Source organism: Culex pipiens, chromosome 3 (genome assembly GCF_016801865.2).
Source record: "Culex pipiens pallens isolate TS chromosome 3, TS_CPP_V2, whole genome shotgun sequence".
Classification (NCBI taxonomy): domain Eukaryota; kingdom Metazoa; phylum Arthropoda; class Insecta; order Diptera; family Culicidae; genus Culex; species Culex pipiens.
Window position 1 is genome coordinate 85,619,003 of NC_068939.1, and position 16,110 is coordinate 85,635,112.

Here is a 16,110-nt window from a genome sequence, read left to right on the forward strand (position 1 = left end):
TGCCAAGTCACCCTTATTAATCTTAAAAGCACCGCCATCATCCTTTTCAGGCTGCATTTCATGCCATGGTCCTTCGAATCCACAGCCATAGAGCAAATTTCGGCAGATTTTGGGGTCAGTTCTGTGATTCTTGTTGGTCGCGGCGCTAGTCGCTTCGCTACTCCACTCGCGACATTTCAGTTTGGTGCCGCGGCGAAATTTTGTTTTGGTTTCGAGAGTGACATTTGAGATACACTCAGAAAAGAAACAACATAAAATAACATCGCAAGATGGAAATGACTCGCGCTGTTATTTCGATATATTTCCGAAATCACAATAATGAAAGTCATGTCTAAGTCAAAGGAAAAGCATGTTAATTCATTGTGTTAGTTTTTGGGTTAGCTCACGTGAAAAAGCATGTGAACTTGCTATGTTGGTTTTTTTCAGTGGAGTACTACGATCTTGTTTACCAAATTAGTACCTGTAACTTGACTGTGGTGGCGCTCGGAGCGCTAAAGGGGTGTCGCCAACTTGATGTATGGAAAAATCCCGAAGTGAGACATCTAGGTAATTAATAATCTAAGCCCTTAGTTCGACCCATCATGTTCCCACTTTAGGTAAACATGTCAAAAAGTTCTGTTTAAAACCGCGTGTTGTCGTTCAAGTTCCACTCGTGCTGCTGAAACTGTTGAAATTTTACGGATATTTCCGATTTTGTGATAATTACAAACAGTTTCCCGGCGCACCATCATGAAAGCCAAGCTGGACGTCAAAAAGGTTAAGCCCAAAAACAAGAAACAGAAGGAGAAGGCCGCCAAGAAGCGTAAACCACGGGTCCCCCAGAGACCGTTATTATGAAAAAAAAAAATTCCACCCAAACCAATGATTGGACATGGTTCCTGGGACCATTCTGCACCTCTGGGCCGAGTTTCAAAATATTTGCCGGCAGAAATTTCAAATACGGTCAGTTTTAGTGTTTTGAGTAGAAATTAAGGGGAAATCGCATGTAAAATGCGTGGGAAAAGTTCAAAGCTTCGATGTTTTAACTCCAAAACATTACTGGTCATAGTTTTAAGTTGTTCTTACACGTAGAAGCAAGGGTCCTGATTTTCAGTTCAATGAACAGAAACCACTCACTCATCGCCTATCCATTCGTCGCCTATTCTAACCCGCTAGCATTCATGAGCGAATGATACTCGCAAGCAGCCAGCGAGTGGCCCGAACTGTTCACTCAGCGAACAAATACATCGTGAAAATTTTTGCCTACTCCGTCGCTCGACGACACTCACACACTACCATGCTTAGCGAAGAGCCATTCTCAAAAAATGCCAGCTCGGCAGTCTTTTTGTCTTCACGCCCTCAGTTTGCCATCAATTTGATTTTTTCTTGGTGGAAGTTTCTTTGAAAGGTGTCTATAATGTTATGAAATCAAAATAAATGCACAATTTAACTGATAACATTGATTTTAGGCAACCCAAATCAATGAGTATAACGCAGCTCATCAGAGAAAAAATGTTTTCAGTTCAGAGTGATCGGTGACGTTCGGCCTGCCTGAGCCGTTCGGAGACTGAGCCGATCAGAGAGAGAAGGAGAGTAGAAGAGAGAGTGTACGGGAGCGAATGGTGTGAAAGTGACAAACAGTAGGAATTTGAAACTCATGGCTTTGCCAGCGTAGCACGAGACTCGTCTTGGGTAATCCCAGGGTCGGCAAACTACTAGGTGATTCAAGGGAGATGGTGATCGAACAGAAAAACACGACGGATTCAATTTTCACTTTCAGCACTTTATTTTTGTTTCTGTAAGTGTGGGTGTGGGTGTGTTTAGTGTGGGTTGTTGGGGGCTAACGTACCGTTACAAGCTCAGCCGATGATCGCGCTCCGGCGATGTTACGGGCCGGCAGAGGAGCTCCAGCTCCACTCTGCGGCGTCGGTCCCACTGGGGGGGGGGGGGGGCTGGCTGACGGGCTGCTTGATCCGGTCTTCGTCGCCGGTGCAGCGGTTCTTCTCCGGACTCCTTCGCCGGATGTTGTTCTGGACGACCAGCGGGCGTTGCTGGCTTCGTTCGGGCAGGCGTCTTCCCTCCTTGACGAATCGGCACGCTCCGGAGTCCACCGATTCGAGCGTGCCGAGAGGGGTCCCTCCTTGACGATGAAGGCCAGCGGCCTGAGGGTTGTCGTCCTTTACGGTTATGGCGCGGGGAGGCGCCAGACGACGGGGGTGGTCCTACGACGATTAGACGTAGGCAGAGCGCGACGCGACTTATACTGCCTAGGCCGACCAATCCGGGTGAACGCGCGCTCACGGAACCTCCTGGTCCCGCACTTCCGCGTGAAGGCAATTGGCAACCTTCACTCCAACGAGCGCGAACTGTCCACTCGGACGCCTGTAGATTAAAAGAGGCCGATCCTCCCCAGATCGGCGCTTTTATTGTTGATCCCAAGTCCAGGATTTCCCCATCCATTTTCCCGCTCTGTCGCATGGGCGCTGCCATGCTGCCCCATCGGGAAATAGATGGACATCGGCTTCACTTACAGCGGCACGCTTCACCCCTTTCCAACTGTCAAGTGTGGTGAATGTGTAATAAAAATACTGAAGCGAAGCATGAATTCGTTAAGGATTGTGACCAACGGTTACACTATCCACTACCCCGGCGAAAAAATGTGAAGGCACGAAGTGAATGAACATTTTTTTAAGCGAAATGCATTTCCAAAATCGTCTTCAGCACTCCTCGGGTTCGCAGACTTGTGTAAGTGGTCACTTGTTTATGTACAAGCCTCATTGTAGGCACATTTCTGCGTGTCCTGGTGACAATCAATCTCAAAGTTTATTGAAATTATTTAAAATGTTGAAAAAGATGGCATAGCAAACAAATACAAATAAATAAATTAAAATTTAGACATGCACTACAATTTAAAATAAATTATTAAAAAGAATCCCAAAATATTAGTAGACAACTCTATTTACAATTTTACATAAGCGTTCTTCAACGACTTCAACTTCCATGGACTATGCGCATTTAATCCAATTTTAGATCACATTCGATCATATTCGGAAGTTCACCACAAGGGTTCATTCCTGACGGGTCAACTCATGGCTTTCTACCTAAGGTACTCGCGATTGAGTGTGTAGTAGTGCGGTTGTCAAAATCGCTATCTCTGACTCTCTCACTCCACTGACATTGACATTGTTTATGTTTTGGTTTTCCTGGCACGGTCCTTTGTTCTTTTGTTATTGTTTTGGTTTTAGTGGCACGGAGTCATGCACTCACACTAATGCAAAGCAAGATGACGAGTACCTTTGATATACAGCCTTGGGGTCAACTGTCTGACAGTGCCCGAAACGTCTCTAATCTGTCAAATGTCATCATATCGCATTGTTTACATTGCGTATATGTGAAAGTGTATTCAGGTGACAATTTACTCACAAGTTCGGTATAAATGTGTTGAAAATTGGCCGAAAATTCAACGAAAGGACAAGGTAAGTGTAATGCATTACAAACATAACGAAAATCTTCTATTTTAGGGTAATTTTGACTAGTATTGGTGGGCCACAGAGGGCAAAATAGTGCGTGGAAGATCGCTGCCAGGAACGCAGTCTTTTTCCAAAGACTGGCCTGCAGGAGTCCACTGAAAATCCCGGGATTCACCATGATAGCCATCTTGACGCGCAAGATCAGCTACAGGTAAGAAATTTTTGTGTACACATTAAAATTTTTGATCGATAATTAAGATCAATAAAATTTTGTTAGGTCGACTGATCCCCTCACCACAACACCACCAGCCGCGCTCAGACCGAGGGTTATTAATTTTCGCCCCTTGGTCATCCACGAACTGGCCCGTTGGGCTATGGATCATCGATAACAATGGTGAGTAGTTTAGGTTCATTACAACACCATAAACATATGCCATCTTGCCGCTCCCTCCTGTTCACGAAGGTGGGGTTCTCCACCCACACATTCTTTAGGGGAGAGTGGCTAAGACTAACACACACTAATCCCTCTTGCATATAGTTCAACTCTTGAAAAATATTACAGGATTATGTTTTGTACTTTATTATTCATAACTAATTCATTATTTTCTCGTTTCTTTCCAGATATCGTCCACCTTTCGTTTATGCGTTCGGTGAGGCCGGGTAATCCAGATCAGCTGACTTGGTCCAGGGTAGTGGGACATCGCCCGAAGAATCCCTAGCACCCAAGTCGGTGCCGATCGTGGCCACAACTTCACCAACGGAACCATACTAAGTGTCGACGGATATTAGGATTAAGAAACTAGAAAAGAAAAAGTTTAAATAAAGATTTTATGTGGGGCTTTCCCCTATTCTTGCTTGTTATTACTCCATGAAGGAAACAAGACTTCTTTTGATCACCTGCCAGGTATGACATCGTCACAGAGCTGGGTCCACGGCAATTCTGGTTCAACTGTTCCGCTTTTGGCCACCTCCCGGGCAAGACTCCGCCTGCTATCCGGTTCTTCGGTGCCTAGGATTAAGATTTGGATGGCCTCACAGGACTTACTCATCGCCTAATTTGTCGGCTCAATCCAGAAGGTAATTATTTAGTATTTTCAGGTGCGATTACCTCTCCAGGGATGACGTCACTTGTCAAATGCCTGGGTCTACAGTAACTAGTGGGTTCACATTCGGTTTACATTCCTCTATTAATCTCCTAATCTGCCGCCGGTTTGTATTCGCCGGTGCGGTACAGACTCTTGACCTGCTAATGGTCGTAAATTAAGATTTTCCTCTCAACACTACTGCTGGAGAGGACTCGACTGACGATCGTTATGATCGGGTACCAATCAGTCGCACTTTCTTCCCTACTGTTCTTGTATTGTATTGTTGTGTGTGTTGGAGGAATAGTGTGGTAGTCAAAATATAATTTAATTGCTCGTCAAGTCCAAACAATGAACACGAAAGAGACGAGACAAAATAAATAACACTGAATGCTGCTGCATGATTGTCGTGTATTAGACACATAAGGACGTTATTCACAGTATGTACAAGCAGCATAAAGTTCTAAAACTCGCTGCTGACCAAAATCAACGAACTAAGTCGTGCCAAAAACGATTTTGGAAAGCGCGCAAGATCCTCTTTTGAACAGGATCGTGAAGGACCGCGGCTTAAGTGCAATCTTCACAAATTTTTCGCTAGGGTAAGTGGACAGTGACCAACCGAGTTTACTCGGATTCCTGCCACCTCCCGTTGGAAAAATCCTTAGATTTTTCTGCTCGATTCCACCCACCCTGATCACCTTTCGCGGATTTGAGCTGGGCGCCAATTGAAACTAATGGCTTGGCCAGCGTAGCACGAGACTCGACTTGGGTAATCCCAGGGTCGGCAAACTACTAGGTGATTCAAGGGAGATGGTGATCGAACAGAAAAACACGACGGATTCAATTTTCACTTTCAGCACTTTATTTTTGTTTCTGTAAGTGTGGGTGTGGGTGTGTTTAGTGTGGGTTGTTGGGGGCTAACGTACCGTTACAAGCTCAGCCGATGATCGCGCTCCGGCGATGTTACGGGCCGGCAGAGGAGCTCCAGCTCCACTCTGCGGCGTCGGTCCCACTGGGGGGGGGGGCTGGCTGACGGGCTGCTTGATCCGGTCTTCGTCGCCGGTGCAGCGGTTCTTCTCCGGACTCCTTCGCCGGATGTTGTTCTGGACGACCAGCGGGCGTTGCTGGCTTCGTTCGGGCAGGCGTCTTCCCTCCTTGACGAATCGGCACGCTCCGGAGTCCACCGATTCGAGCGTGCCGAGAGGGGTCCCTCCTTGACGATGAAGGCCAGCGGCCTGAGGGTTGTCGTCCTTTACGGTTATGGCGCGGGGAGGCGCCAGACGACGGGGGTGGTCCTACGACGATTAGACGTAGGCAGAGCGCGACGCGACTTATACTGCCTAGGCCGACCAATCCGGGTGAACGCGCGCTCACGGAACCTCCTGGTCCCGTACTTCCGCGTGAAGGCGATTGGCTACCTTCACTCCAACGAGCGCGAACTGTCCACTCGGACGCCTGTAGATTAAAAGAGGCCGATCCTCCCCAGATCGGCGCTTTTATTGTTGATCCCAAGTCCAGGATTTCCCCATCCATTTTCCCGCTCTGTCGCATGGGCGCTGCCATGCTGCCCCATCGGGAAATAGATGGACATCGGCTTCACTTACAGCGGCACGCTTCACCCCTTTCCAACTGTCAAGTGTGGTGAATGTGTAATAAAAATACTGAAGCGAAGCATGAATTCGTTAAGGATTGTGACCAACGGTTACAAATTCATCAGGGCAGTATCGCGTCGCCTGCTATTTGTGCTCGCGAATGGAGTGGTTGATTTTGAGCAACCAGGACCCTTGCGTAGAAGAATGATATAAAACGATTTACCGGACTGACTTAGCCGGATTTAACCTAAGTTAAGTGGCTTAAGTCTATAATTTACAAGTTTATACATAAATATCTAATAAAAACTCCTATATTAGGCAATTTCAAGTCAAGGAAAGCTAGATTGCACAAAACTAACATAAAATGGGGTGACTTTGAGCCAAGGGGTGACTTTGTACCAACTTTACGATTGCATAATAGCTATATAGTTTAACTACAAGCTCGATAGGAATTGTATTGTAAGGTTTAATTTAATTGAATTGTAAGGTTTAATTGTTGCAAATATTGTTCATAGTTTATGTTGCACTCTCCCAACATTTTCAAAAATGCCGTAAAAAGTTAGATAATCACGAAAAACTTAAAAAAATAGACAACGCTTTAGTGTTATTAGCCTTATTGTTTGAACCCGACAAGAGTTTTAGGACACAAACTACAACTACAACTACTTACATACAATTCATACATCGCCCATCGTATGTAAGTATTTGTAAGCCCAATAGTTTACACATATTTGACTATACTATTTTCAAATTTTCATAAGATTTGCCAAGGTTGTTAAAAGAGTAGATGAGTGATTGTGTTTTCACGTGGGGAAAGAATAAGAGTTTTAGGACACAAACTACAACTACAACTACTTACATACAATTCATACATCGCCCATCGTATGTAAGTATTTGTAAGCCCAATAGTTTACACATATTTGACTATACTATTTTCAAATTTTCATAAGATTTGCCAAGGTTGTTAAAAGAGTAGATGAGTGATTGTGTTTTCACGTGGGGAAAGAATAAGTTTTGTTTTGCTGAATATATTATTAGCAAACGTACTTGCTGATCAATAATATGTTTCAATGAATTGTAACGATAATCAAAAATTATCAACAACACTTCATTCAATTAAAGGATACAATATTTTATTATGACAAACATGTTTAAAATTCATAACTGGTTGGAAATATTAATCCTTTAGGAAGTTATGACGTAGAACTTTTTCTAATAATAATCATTTCACAGAACAACAAAAAAGTATGGGCTAAATGATAGCTGAAGTACTCTCTGGATTTCTTTCGTCTGTTTCAAATTTGTAAAAGTTTCAAAACAAAAAAGGACAATTTATTTTGCAACACCACAAATTTGCCACGTTACAAAAGTTGTTGCCCTTATATTTTGATTGTTTTATTTAGATTCAGTATGAATTGATTCAGAAAAATTTGCGCATGATTTTCAAATTTGTCACTTCAAGGTGACTTTAAATCAACAGGCCTTATTTAAATATACTAAATTTGTATATATTAATTAACATAAAATTCAAGTTTATCAAAACAATCTTTAGTCGTTTGTTGGTACAAAGTCACCCCTTGGCTCAAAGTCACCCCATTTTATGTTAGTTTTGTGCAATCTAGCTTTCCTTGACTTGAAATTGCCTAATATAGGAGTTTTTAATAGATATTCATGTATAAACTTGTAAATTATAGACTTAAGTCACTTAACTTAGGCTTAATCCGGCTAAGTCAGTCCGGTAAATCGTTTTATATCATTCTTCTACGGGTAAGAACAACTTAAAACTATGACCAGTAACGTTTTAGAGTTAAAACATCGAAGCTTAGAACTTTTCCTACGCATTTTACATGCGATTTCCCCTTAATTTCTACTCAAAACACTAAAACTGACCGTTTTCGTAATTTCTGCCGGCAAATATTTTGAAACTCGGCCCAGAGGTGCAGAATGGTCCCAGGAACCATGTCCAATCATTGGTTTGGGTGGAAATTTTTTTTTCATAATAACGGTCTCTGGGGGACCCGTGTAAACACGAGGATCTGGATGCCTCCTCGGAGGACGAGGGAATTCACCTAAAGGAAACCCGTACCTCGGACGAACCGGTGCCCAAGAAGGTTTGTTGGGGTCTTGTTTGGTTAGAGGATGGTTTTACTAATGAGCAATTCTCTACCAAAACCGGAAATGGATTTTATTTGTATTTTTTGATTTGGCTCAAACTTTGTGGGGGCCTTCCCTATTACCAAAGAAGCCATTTTGCATCATTAGTTTGTCCATATAAATTTCCATACAAATTTGGCAGCTGTTCATACAAAAATGGTACGTAAATATTCGAAAATCTGTAACTTTTGAAGGAATTTTTTGATCAATTTGGTGTCTTCGGCAAAGTTGTAGGTATTGTTAAGGACTATTTAGAAAAAAATAAGTATACGGAAAAAAAAATTTCCCAATTTTTTTATTAACTTTTTTTTCACAAAAACTCAAATTCCCAAAATACGTATTTTTTGATTTTCGAGATTTTTTGATATGTTTTAGGGGACAAAAATCCGCAACTTTTGAGCTATAGAGAAACATGGTCAAAAAATCTGCCGCCGAGTTATGATTTTTTGAAAAACTGGTGATTTTTGGAAAAAATCGAAGTTTCATACATAACATTTTTTTGACCTCATTTTTTTATGCAAAATTGAATTTGCAATCGAAAATTACTTTACAGATTTTTTGATAAAGGTCCCCGTTATCAAGATATAGCCATCGAAAGTTTGATTTCAGTGATATATTTGCAGTTTTTCGATTTTTTAAAAAAGTGACCATGAGTGACCATTTCTAAAAATATTTTTTTTGAAAAGTTCAGAAAATTTGCTATAAAATTGTCTAAGAGACATTGAAGATTGGACCTCTGGTTGTTGAGATACAGCGGCTTAAAGAAAAAGAAACAGTAAAATTGAAGTTTTCTAAGTCTCACCCAAACAGCCCACGATTTTCTAATGACGATATCTCAGCAATTAATGGTTCAATTTTCAATGTTAATACATGAAACATTCGTGAAATTTTCCGATCTTTTCGAAAAAAATATTTTGAAAAAAATTAAATCAAGACTAACATTTTAAAAGGGCCAAACATTGAATATTATGCCCATTTAAAATGCTAGTATTGATTTAAAAATTTTCAAAATATTTTTTTCGAAAAGATCGGAAAATTTCACGAATGTTTCATGTACTAACATTGAAAATCGGACCATTAGTTGCTGAGATATTGACATTAGAAAATGGAGGGTTGTTTGGGTGAGAATTAGAAAATTTAAATTTTCTTGTTTCTTTTTCTTTAAGCCGCTGTATCTCAGCAACCAGAGGTCCAATCTTCGATGTCTCTTAGACAATTTTATAGCAAATTTTCTGAACTTTTCAAAAAAAATATTTTCAGAAATGATCACTCATGGTCACTATTTTTAAAAATCGAAAAACTGCAAATATTTCGCTGAAATCAATCTTTCGGTGGCTATATCTTGAAAACGGGGCCCTTTATCAAAAAATCTGTAAAGTAATTTTCGATTGCAAATTCAATTTTGCATAAAAAAATGAGGTCAAAAAAATTTTATGTATGAAACTTCGATTTTTTCCCAGTTTTTCAAAAAATCATAACTCGGCGGCAGATTTTTTGACCATGTTTCTCTATAGCTCAAAAGTTGCGGATTTTTGTCCCCTAAAACATATCAAAAAATCTCGAAAATCAAAAAATACGTATTTTGGGAATTTGAGTTTTTATGAAAAAAAAGTTAATAAAAAAATCGGGAAATTTTTTTTTCCGTGTACTTATTTTTTTCTAAATAGTCCTTAACAATACCTACAACTTTGCCCAAGACACCAAATTGATCAAAAAATTCCTTCAAAAGTTACAGATTTTCGAATATTTACGTACCATTTTTGTATGAACAGCTGCCAAATTTGTATGGAAATTTATATGGACAAACTAATGATGCAAAATGGCTTCTTTGGTCATAGGGAAGGCCCCCACACAGTTTGAGCCAAATCAAAAAATACAAAAAATAAAAATGGTCGAAATCGGCCGGTTTTGTAGAGAATTGCTCTAATTTGTTTTTTGTTTCAGACCAAATGGGTTAACAAGCAGCGCGTGTTGGTTTTGTGCGCTCGCGGAATCAACCACCGGGACCGGCACCTGATGAAGGACCTGAAGACGTTGATGCCGCATCACCGGTCCGAGCCGAAGATGGAACGCTGGAAGACGCTGTCGGTGGTGAACGAGATGTGCGAGATGAAGCACTGCAACAAGGTGGTGCTGTTCGAGGGTCGTCGCAAGCGGGATCTGTACATGTGGCTGGCAAACGCTGGCCAAGGTCCGTCGGTGAAGTTCCTGATCGAAAACATCAACACCATGGGCGAGATGAAGCTGACCGGTAATTGTCTGCGCGGATCGCGTCCGCTTCTGTCGTTTGATCAGAACTTTACCAAACATCCGCATTTGGCCGTCATCAAGGAACTGCTGACGCAGACCTTCGGCGTTCCGAACCACCACCCGAAGAGTCAACCGTTTGTGGACCGTGTGGTGAGCTTCACCTACCTGGACAATCGCATCTGGTACCGGCACTTCCAGATTCTGTCCGAGGATGGTGGTCTGGCCGAGGTGGGTCCACGGTTCGTGATGAATCCGATCAAGATTTTCGAGGGCTCGTTCACCGGCGATCCAATCTGGGAGAATCCCAACTACCAGAGTCCGGCCAAGCACCGGCAGCTGCTGCGAAAGTCCGCCAAGGACAAGTATCTGAACAAGCAGCAGCAGAAGGTCGATCAGGAGGTGAACGCGCCGAAGGTGACGCACGACTTTGATCCGCACGCGGAGGTGTTCCAGGGTGACGAACAGACCAAGGCCAAGGAACTGCTCGAGAAGGAGGAACAGCGGGAAGCGCAGGAGCAGGAGCGGCAGGCCATCGAGGAGGAGCACAAGCGTATGAAGAAGAAGGAGGAAATGCGCAAGCTGAAGAAGATGGCCCAGGCGAAGACGAAGACCGGCAAGAAAGCGTTGACGAACGGCAAGAAGAAGGCGATCAAGGCCAAGAAGGCAAAGGCCAAGGTCGATGAGGACAGCGAGTAGGTGATGGTTTTTTTGTTTTTCCTTCAAGAGATAAAAATATAATTACATGGAATCTGTAAAAACATGTTTCTACTTCAGACAATTTTGAAAGAAAGATTCACAGGAGCAGATAAAAAAATTATAATTAAAATTGGACTTGGCGATCGCTATTGCAAGATTTCTTCTCGAACCTGGGGGTCCGAAGGCTTAGACAGGGAGAGCACCTAAACCTCTGTTTGCAACTGGTTCCCTTCCACCTCGGGATTCGAACGGGGGACCTTTGGATTACAAATGTAACAATAAAAGGTTTAAAAAATTTTGGGAATCATTTATTTTGAAATTCAAAAAAGAAAGATAAAGTTTACCTTTTCGAATTGCTTAATTCTCGAAGAACAATAATAAAAATCTGAAATTCAAAATTCTAGAATTAAAAAGCAAAATTCAAATAAATGGAAAATGTCACAATTTAAAAAAAAATAGTTTTAGGAATTAAAAAATTTTGAAATTCGAAAATAAAAAAATATAAATTTAATAATTTAGAAACCAAAAAGGAAGATATTAAAAAAATCCAAAAATTTAAGCAGTTAAAATTTAAATTTTTCAACAATTAAAAATCAAAAAGTCTACAATTGGGAGACCGAGCCACGTAGCCCAGTGGTAACGCTTCCGCCTCGTAAGCGGTAGATCGGGGTTCAAATCCCGGCTCGGACCAACACAACTGGTGATCTTTTCCCTTCTGGAATCGATTACTTAGTAAAGGGAAGGTAGTGTATCGTCACAAACTGGACCTTATCACGACACCTTAGGGAGGCGACCTATGGAATGTAACCTTAACATGTTAACATTAAGTTGAGAATGAAACTGCCACTGAATCCGCTTTGTAAATGCCGGCCCCGATACTTTTCAAGGTTGTTCCCCTCAGGAACTGGGAAAGATTTTCTTTTTTTACTTTACTACGATTTTTAACGATTTTTGAATTTGGAAATTCAAGAATTTAGGAATTCACGAATTTGAAAACTAAAATATTTGAAAATTAAAATTTATGTTTATTTATTTTTTCAAAACTCTGGATTCTTGAATTTAAAATTTTTTGATTTTCAGAAATAAATATTTTTGGGTTTACGCTTTTTTTTAGATTTATGATTTTTTTTTCAATTCTAACATTTTTGAAATCCATTTTTTTCATTTTTTAACTCTGCAATTTTTGTTGAAAAAACGGCATTTTGAATGTTTTTATTTCTCTTATTTTTTTTCTCTCGAGAATCTTAATAAATCTTAATATTAAAAAAAATCAAATTACCAAGAATAAGAAAATTTAAGAATCTAAGATCTCAAGAATTTAAGAAATATGAACTTAAAATGTTAAAGATTTTAGAATTTAAGAATTCGACGGTAACATTTCAAAAGGCATCATGTACATTTTGACACTTTCTGGGTTATTGCATATTCTGAAAGTACTCCTAATAAGCTACCTCTCCATAAAAAAAAAAATGAGCAAAAGTTACTTCAGTAAAGTCTGTTTAATCATGATTTTAAATAAAGTAACATAAACAAAATCTCAGCCATCAGCAGTCCCTGTTTATATAGCCCTGTCAACCTGTCAAACAAAAGACTACATGAACCTCGTGACGAAAAAAAAAGCAACATGAACAAAGCGCCATGTACATTCGGCGAAGAAAAACGAATCATAACAAAGCGCCCCCCTCAATGACAGCAGGGTGATATCGACGTTGGTGATTTCAAAAGGAGTTATGTTTGTTTTACTCAAATAAAATTACGGAAATGATGTTTTATTGATTTTGGATGATCAAGTATCAATAAAAGCAACGTTTTTCATCGTTTGTTATTATTAGAACATATTATTTATTTTGCTTTTATATTAAAATGGGAATTGAAAATGGATGCTCAACATTCAAATGCGTTTTTCTCAAAACGCATGGTTTGTACATGATGCTTTTTGAAATGTTGGCGTCGAATTCGATGCCAACATTTCAAAAAGCGTCATGTGTGTACATCATTTTTGAGATAAAACGCATTTGAATGTTGAGCATCCATTTTCAATTCCCATTTTAATATAAAAGCAAAATAAGATGTTCTAATGATAACAAACGATGAAAAACGTTGCTTTTATTGATACTTGATCATCCAAATTCAATAAAACATTATTTCCGTAATTTTATTTGAGAAAAACAAACATAACTTCTTTTGAAATCACCAACGTCTATATCACCCTGCTGTCATTGAGGGGGACGCTTTGTTATGATTCGTTTTTCTTCGCCGAATGTACATGGCGCTTTGTTCATGTTGCTTTTTTTTTCGTCACGAGGTTCATGTAGTCTTTTGTTTGACAGGTTGACAGGGCTATATAAACAGGGACTGCTGATGGCAGAGATTTTGTTTATGTTACTTTATTTAAAATCATGATTAAACAGACTTTACTGAAGTACTGCCGTTTTACGGCGATATGATGTATACGCCATTGAGGTGATTTTGCTGTAGACACGATTTTCTGTTTTTGTTCATTTTTTCAATTTAAAATGACTAATTTAAGGTCTGCTCTGTAGAAACTGTTAAAAAGTACAATAAAAATGTGGCCCCTACAAAATTTCTTGATTTTTCCTATTCTCTACGATTTTAAACCACAAACATCATTTGGCCGTAAAAATAGCATTAAAAAATCACAACTTTTCCTTCCCAATGATGTATACATGTATACATCATTGTTTGTTTGCTTAATAAAATGGGCCCCAGAGCAGCTTTTTGAAAAATTCTTTCGTCAGGAGGTAGCTTTTAAGATTCTTTATCAGACTGTACAATAAAATTAAAAATGTCCAAAATGGCGTATATATCATATCGCCGTAAAACGGCAGAGTAACTTTTGCTCTTTTTTGGTGGAGAGGTAGCTAATTAGGAGTACTTTCAGAATATGCAATAAAGGCTAGTATGGAGATCGGAAGGAAAGGGGTCAAGAAACAGCTTTACGAACAGCAGAACAAAGGAGAGGGAGCGTTTTCTTGGGGCTTTTCTTCACCCTCTCTGGCTTGCTTTCGCTGCCGCTGCTGCCCATTTGAATTTTTTCTTGACCGGTTCCTTCCGATGTGCATTTACCGCTTAACCCAGAAAGTGTCAAAATGTACGTGATGCCTGAAATGTTACCGTCGATTTTTGAAAAAAAAAAGTTTGACCCCTGCTTGAGCCTTTTTGAAAGGGGGGGGGGGGGGGGGGGGTAACAAAACTTTGTATTATTTGCAAAACCTTTATAAAAAAAAATCTAAAATTTTAAAATTTGCCGAAATTTGAAAACATAAAAATCCAACATCTATAATTTTTTAAATGAACTTTTTTTTTAATTATAATTTCTTAATCCTGCAAAAATAATTTAAGCTTGATTATTATTATTTTGGTTTTTATTGCTAGGTTTGGAAACGTGCTCTGAACTCAAATGCATGCCATAAGACACGAAAATGATCTTTTTGGAGAGACTTGAGAGAATCGAGTGTCACAATAAACAATGTCTTTGCAATTTACTATTTGAAATGAGTTGGTCATCACAAGTAAGAAACACGTTTGGAAATTTCTGGCAGGCCTTCTAATATATTTATTTTTCCTATCATTTTCCACCTCCGTTCGGGGGCTTCAAACCTTTGTCACGCCGTAATAACTAATGCAGTGAATACACTTAGAGATATTCTGATTAAGATGTGTTGTTGTAGGTTGATTTGCGCCCCCTCAAACTACGAATCTTGTCCACGGAGCTTCCACATCAATAAATATAAATACGTTATTCTGGTTGGTTAGTTTTGCTTCGAGTTGCTTAATTTTTCTTGTCAGTTTAAAGATTGTTAGCCTTGGTTTGCGGTATCGGTGTAGGTGTATTGTGTAAAAATAGTTTTTTGTTGTTGTTTCATTGAGTAACGTTAATACTAGACTTTTGTTGTTTTGTTTTCAAGCGTTCCTACTTCTTCGACCCGCCAAACCCGGCAAAGCCCATCACGGCGGCCAGCTCGGAGGGGCCCGCGTCGGCGTCGTCCACCTCCTCGATCTTCCGCTTGCGTTCTTTCCTCTTTTCGCGCTTGTACTCGCGGTAGCGCTCCTCCTCCTCTTTGGCCTCCTTGACGCGGCTCTCGAGCTCGTAGTCCTTTTTTTTCTCCTCGGTTTTCTTCTTGTTAACCTTGAACCGCTCCTTGACCTGGTCGAGCGAGCTGCGCTCCACCTTCATGGACATGCCGAGGTTGCGCTGGTGCTTCTTGCCGTTGATGTGGTCCAGGAAGTTGATCGAGTCCTTGACGACGCAATCGCACACGTTGCAGTAGTAGCCGCCGGACTGGGACGACGGGGTGCTCTTGTTGATGACCATGCTCTTGCCCAGCTTCGAGTCCAGGTCGACCTTGTACTCCCGCTGCTTTAGCAGCTCCTTCGTGATGGGTTCCTCTGGAAAGTGGGGGAATTAAGATTTGGACAAACGGGACGATCCGGTCCTTACCATCTTCGGTGGTGCTTTTCGTGCTGTCCAGCAGACGCTCCTGGGCCAACCGCTCGTACTCCTTCCGGTCCCATTTGCGACGGTGGTCATCCGGACGCATCGACATCTTGGAAAGTTGCTGGCGAGCTTCTCCTGGCGAGCGTTTGTTAACTTGGTGAATCTGCAATGGAAACTTTTGTTTGATTTTTGCTTGGGAAAACTTGTGAAACAGCTTTACGCACCGAAAATATTGAGAACGATTGCTTAACGTTTGAAAATTCTCCCAATTTAATTTCACAAAACGAAAATGATTGCAAAAGTTGCAAGAATTGTAAATTTTTGACGTTTCTTTGTTTACGAAAACAGCTTGCTGAAAGTGGGAACAACGAGATGTGAGGCGATATTCGATCCACGCTGAACAGAACCGCGCTAATTTTTGAGTTTCA

The 16,110-nt window shown here is 40.6% G+C and overlaps 2 protein-coding genes across 2 annotated transcripts; one reads left to right on the top strand and one right to left on the bottom strand.

Annotated features, from left to right (window-relative positions):
* The first annotated feature begins 604 nt into the window (after nucleotides 1–604).
* LOC120418672 (ribosome biogenesis protein BRX1 homolog) lies at nucleotides 605–11,520 on the top strand. Its single transcript, XM_052710299.1, has 3 exons — nucleotides 605–813; nucleotides 8,157–8,234; nucleotides 10,222–11,520. The coding sequence occupies exons 1-3, from the start codon at nucleotides 730–732 to the stop codon at nucleotides 11,221–11,223; spliced, it is 1,164 nt and encodes a 387-aa protein (XP_052566259.1). The 5' UTR covers nucleotides 605–729; the 3' UTR covers nucleotides 11,224–11,520.
* A 3,256-nt stretch (nucleotides 11,521–14,776) lies between these two features.
* LOC120418659 (zinc finger matrin-type protein 2) lies at nucleotides 14,777–16,035 on the bottom strand. Its single transcript, XM_039581106.1, has 3 exons — nucleotides 15,907–16,035; nucleotides 15,686–15,845; nucleotides 14,777–15,633 (listed from the first exon to the last, which is right to left on the bottom strand). The coding sequence occupies exons 2-3, from the start codon at nucleotides 15,789–15,791 to the stop codon at nucleotides 15,158–15,160; spliced, it is 582 nt and encodes a 193-aa protein (XP_039437040.1). The 5' UTR covers nucleotides 15,792–15,845; nucleotides 15,907–16,035; the 3' UTR covers nucleotides 14,777–15,157.
* Nucleotides 16,036–16,110: the final 75 nt, after the last annotated feature.

What these genes read in the sequence shown, in the direction of transcription:
- LOC120418672 (XM_052710299.1), top strand. Translation starts at nt 730, where the DNA reads ATGAAAGCCAAGCTGGACGTCAAAAAGGTTAAGCCCAAAAACAAGAAA. An exon ending in CCAAGAAGCGTAAACCACGG is followed by an intron (nt 814 to 8,156) that starts GTCCCCCAGAGA and finishes TGTAAACACGAG; the next exon opens with GATCTGGATGCCTCCTCGGA. An exon ending in ACGAACCGGTGCCCAAGAAG is followed by an intron (nt 8,235 to 10,221) that starts GTTTGTTGGGGT and finishes TTTTTGTTTCAG; the next exon opens with ACCAAATGGGTTAACAAGCA.
- LOC120418659 (XM_039581106.1), bottom strand. Translation starts at nt 15,791, where the DNA reads ATGTCGATGCGTCCGGATGACCACCGTCGCAAATGGGACCGGAAGGAG. An exon ending in GAAAAGCACCACCGAAGATG is followed by an intron (nt 15,634 to 15,685) that starts GTAAGGACCGGA and finishes CCCACTTTCCAG; the next exon opens with AGGAACCCATCACGAAGGAG.